At 38.7% G+C, this 4,545-nt stretch overlaps 1 protein-coding gene across 5 annotated transcripts; it reads right to left on the reverse strand.

Annotated features, from left to right (window-relative positions):
- Window positions 1–73: 73 nt before the first annotated feature.
- LOC109066343 lies at window positions 74–4,244 on the reverse strand. Of its 5 annotated transcripts, none has more exons than XM_042746127.1 (10): window positions 4,021–4,095; window positions 3,789–3,855; window positions 3,582–3,615; window positions 3,276–3,306; window positions 3,154–3,179; window positions 2,959–3,055; window positions 1,265–2,817; window positions 1,073–1,106; window positions 908–959; window positions 109–312 (listed from the first exon to the last, which is right to left on the reverse strand). In XM_042746127.1, the coding sequence occupies exons 4-10, from the start codon at window positions 3,280–3,282 to the stop codon at window positions 273–275; spliced, it is 1,809 nt and encodes a 602-aa protein (XP_042602061.1). In that variant the 5' UTR covers window positions 3,283–3,306; window positions 3,582–3,615; window positions 3,789–3,855; window positions 4,021–4,095; the 3' UTR covers window positions 109–272. The 5 variants fall into 5 exon arrangements, with proteins under 5 accessions (XP_042602060.1, XP_042602061.1, XP_018938925.1 ...); XM_019083380.2 differs by having other exon boundaries at window positions 110–312; window positions 3,007–3,055; window positions 3,582–3,634; window positions 4,021–4,244; XM_042746125.1 differs by having other exon boundaries at window positions 110–312; window positions 3,582–3,634; window positions 4,021–4,244.
- Between the last annotated feature and the right edge of the window lie 301 nt (window positions 4,245–4,545).

Consider the following 4,545-nt stretch of genomic DNA (forward strand, 5'->3'; position numbering starts at 1 on the left):
ATAGACAAACATATCATTCATCAATGCACATGTAACAAACAGCTGCATTTACAGGTAGGTGTGTGTGTGTGTGTATATATGTATGTGTATATATATATATATATATATATATATATAAAAAGAAAACGGGACTACTGATTTTTAAGCAATGTGTCAACACATTGATGTCATCCCATGTTTTTTTCAGTAGGGTAAACTTAATATAGTCACAATATATTGTTTATCCCACAAGGGTTAACAGGCAGGCTGTGGGATGCGTACAGGAAAGCTCATCATTGCAGAAAACTGTACTGCAGTCGCCTCCTGGAGAGACTGAAGAAAACACATTCTTAATCACTGTCAGAGACTCAAAGAATATGTAATCATTCTAAAATAACAAAACACAAAAATCTTCAGGAAAAACTAAAAAAAAAATTAGGAATGCACAATATATTATTACCATGTTGGTTATTGGCCAGGGCTGTTTCCCAAAAGCATAGTAAGCCTAAGTTGAGTTGATCGTAGCTCCATTGGTTTCAATGGGTCTACGATGTACTTAAACGTACAATGCTTTTGGGAAATGCAGCCCAGTATTAGAGATTTTGTAAAAAAATTTATATTTACATATGTTTGCTTATTTTGCCCATTTTTACTCAAAGTTAATCTTTAAAATAATAATTTGATAACACTGTTAGATGTAATTTTTTTATTGTACATATGTTGTTCTGCCCAAATTCACTATTTATAGCTTTTAAAGTTATACATTTTGGTTAAATGTAGATTTATTTATGCAAAATAGGTGTAAATAACATTTTTATCTCAACTTAACTAGAATTTTTATATTGGTACATCCCTAGCAAAAGTCATATGACCTAGTTAAAATGAAATCTGCAAAAAATGAACTGATAGCATTTTGTGCTCAAATTACCTAGGAGAGAGTGGAGAGGAACCCTGATTAAACAGTCTCATGGGTGACACAGCTGTTGAAACAAAATGTTGGTAAGTTAACATTTTGTAAAATATATAAGCAAGATACAGAGGCTATGATGATGCAGAGCAAGTATTTTTAAGAAATTAAAATGTGACTACAAACCCTCCACTAGATGGATTCTGCTTGGGGCATCTCTCTGCAAAGCAAGTGGAGAAACCACTGTTTTACTGCATAAATAAATCTTGCTTTTGTTAAACTATTAAAAATCCTTTTTGTTAACTGAAATACTGTTAAAACGGAATAAATATTAGATCAAAAACTTAAATGGAAATTTTAAATCAATAATGCTCTTACCATAGACAAAGCACATGGGTTCATTTGCATGCTTAATTTAGCCTCCCTGATTCTCCTGAGGTTTCCGGTGCCCCTGAGGAACCGTGGACTGGGGCACTGCAGCAGGACGGCTCTATCCCAGGTGTTTTTGTCTTCAGTAGGTTCTGACATGCCAGGGCTCATACATTGGTCTCTCAACTGGAGATGTTTAAGTGGAGAACGACTCTCTCGGAAGCGTTTGAATCGGAGTGACTCTTCCACTTCAGGTTGACGGCGGCGTTTCTTGAGCTTGGCCCTCAGGGGTGTCAGAGCGAGAGCAGACATGCTGGAGGAGGAAAAGCTGGGGCTTCGGGATGTCTCCATGTGTCTCTCACACAGGTGACACTGGGAGGAAGGACACAGTGATGATGTGCCACGACAGACGAAGTGGTGATACAGCTTTCTGAACTCGGCATCAATCTGAGGTTCACTGAATGAGTAAGTGGACTGGGGGCCAGAAAGAGAGCGTTGACGGTTGGATGGAGTAAAACGCGATGGGTTCTCCACCTTGGATAAGCTTTGGTCAGGGTGGTCATAAACAGACTGCCAGGGTGATGACAACGGCACCTGTTTGACACCATAAGGAGATCTGAGGACCTCAGAATGAGATGGATGGTGGACAGGAGACCTTCGCTTTGGACTTGCTGTTGTATTTAACTGCCTTTCCATGTTCAGCACACTAGGTCTGAAGATACTTTTCCCACTAGGAGACAAAACACCAATGAGACCGTGCTGCGGGGAGGGTACAGGAGAATATATGCGGTCCCTGAAACAGTCTTTGTCCAACGAGGAAGGTTGGGAGAAGACTGATATTCCTCTCTGGTCAATTAGAGACAGATTTGCTCTGCTTTGTCTTGGAGAACTAAGGACCGATGAGGCTGGAACAGCATGGGATGTTGGTCCAACATCATAGGTTTGGTCCAGATCTGGAGATTGGTCACTAAATGAGGGGAAACCTGAATGTGGAGGTGTGGACAAGTCAATCACACAAGCAGGTTTACTGGTTAAGTGCAAATCAGTCCATGGACACTCATCCTCCACACCGCTCACGTCTGCGCCGTTCCTCCTGGGTGAGTAAAAACAGGCACTGGCCTCGCAGGATGAATTTTTGAGTGGCGAAGACCTTGGGTTGTTCTTCAGCAAATTTTGAAGTTTGTCGCTGCTTTTGAAACAGTTGATAATGTTTCTTGGAACTGGACTTTGACTGGTAAATGAGATCTCTGTTGTTTTGTTGAGAGTGCAGTTGTGTCTGTTCTTAAAGGATGTGTTGCAGTGCGTCGGGCCGGCTTGCCAATGCTTGCGGCGGTACTTTTGCATCACCGCCCTCGCCTTATCAGTCACGTGCTGTCGCCGGTACGCTTCGCCGATCTGGTTGAGCATGCTGGGATAGACATCAAGGAGGGTACTGCCATGGCTGCTCAGTGTTTTCTCCAGTTCTTCAGCCTCTTCTTCAGGTGGAGATAGCTCACCCCACAGAGATTCAGGAGATGTGTTATTCAGAATCACAGAGCGGAGGAATGATTCACCACCGTGACCTAGAAAATTATCATTGAGACATGACTTTGATGTCAGCTCCAAAATGAATGTCAGCTCATAAATGAACATAAGAGCATACAGTGTGTAGTTCATAAGTATTTTACTGCAAAACACCACAGAAATACTAAAATTTGTTTTACATTTATATAAATATTGCTTACACGGATTTTCCCTGTTTTCGTTTTGACCTGAGACATTAAGATCATCCTCAGTGACCCCTGACACATCCATCTGAAACTGGTGGGAAAAACAAAATATAAGTAAAAAAAAAAAAAAAAATGAATAAATAATTACTTTTTGTTCTTTTTTACAATCTATTATTTTCTTTTTACTACCTGATCATTCTCCTGGTCCTCAAACTCTATAAAATACAAGACAAAAAGAAATGAGGACATATGGTATTATACTCAAACCAACTGATATCAATTACCCAAAATAACAAAATGATGTTCCTTACCCCTCATTGAATAGTCTGCTTTAACTCGAGTCTGCATACAAGACAATAAATGTAATATCCCAATACAACCATTGTGCAAACTTACACACATATGGGCTCAGAAAAACACTCACAGTTTAGGTCAAAGCTAATGTAAACTTGTGTATTACTCATTCTATCGTTATCACATACTACTGAAGAACACCAGCTTCTTATTTACAGCAGGAATTAATTTTTTCCATGATTATTAAATAAAATCTAAATCTTTCAGAAAATATTCCTCTAGATATGCGTTTTCTAGGTTATATTTACAACAATGTCTCTCACCTTTAATGCTTCCAGCTCACGTTCTCCCTCTGAGCTGTCAATGGGCACAGGACCTGTAGCGTTAGTCACATAATATACACACTCAGAAACAAAGCTGAATGTTTTGGTTGAAAACAACACAACATTCATTTAAATTGTTTTACATAATCCACAGCAGCAAATAGAAATGCTTCGATATCAGTTTTTAATTGTGATATTTTGGCTCACCTCTACCAGTCCTGCAGGTCATTGTTTTCAGACAGACGTCTATCCCAGGATCATTTAGACTAGAATACTGTAAAGGACGCAATAAACATGCTCCGTTAAAGCTACACGTTATTACATGGATTTGATACCGTTTTTTTTTTAGAAAAATAACATTTGATAAGACATGCGCCAATACATGGACTTCATTTAAACGTTAGTGCGTTTGCTGTCACTGTAACGTTACGTAACCTACCTTCTGAAAAATAGCTTCCATCGTGTTTCTGAACACATCGTCATTTCTCTTGAATTGATCTGCATATAAAGGTTTTGCAGACATGTTGCATTAACAAAGTACACTGCGAATCAATTTATTTGACCAACATAAATTGAGATTTTGCACTTAGCCAGCGGCTCGCCTGGACTTTCAAATTTTTCTGCGAGTAAAAAATTCGAGCTGTGATTGGACGTTCTTTCAAGCACCACGAAACGTCATCTTAAAGCGCGAATTTGTCAAATGGGGAGTACGAGTCATTTCCATGAATCGGTTCTTTTGAACAGTTCGTTTCAAAAAACAGGCACAACAGAGATTCTTTGTCCATGTGATTCTCTGCAATTTTATAGGCACAAACGACTGTTTATTTCTATTTTGCGATTACGTTTTATTAAAAAAGTTGTGTATTGTAATATCATGTGCCTTAGATACTTGTTGCAGACATGATTCAGCACATAAAGTAATTTGGAACTTTAATATACTTTGCTTTCACATAAAAAAAATACA

The sequence above is a fragment of the Cyprinus carpio genome, chromosome B20 (genome assembly GCF_018340385.1).
Source record: "Cyprinus carpio isolate SPL01 chromosome B20, ASM1834038v1, whole genome shotgun sequence".
NCBI lineage: Eukaryota > Metazoa > Chordata > Actinopteri > Cypriniformes > Cyprinidae > Cyprinus > Cyprinus carpio.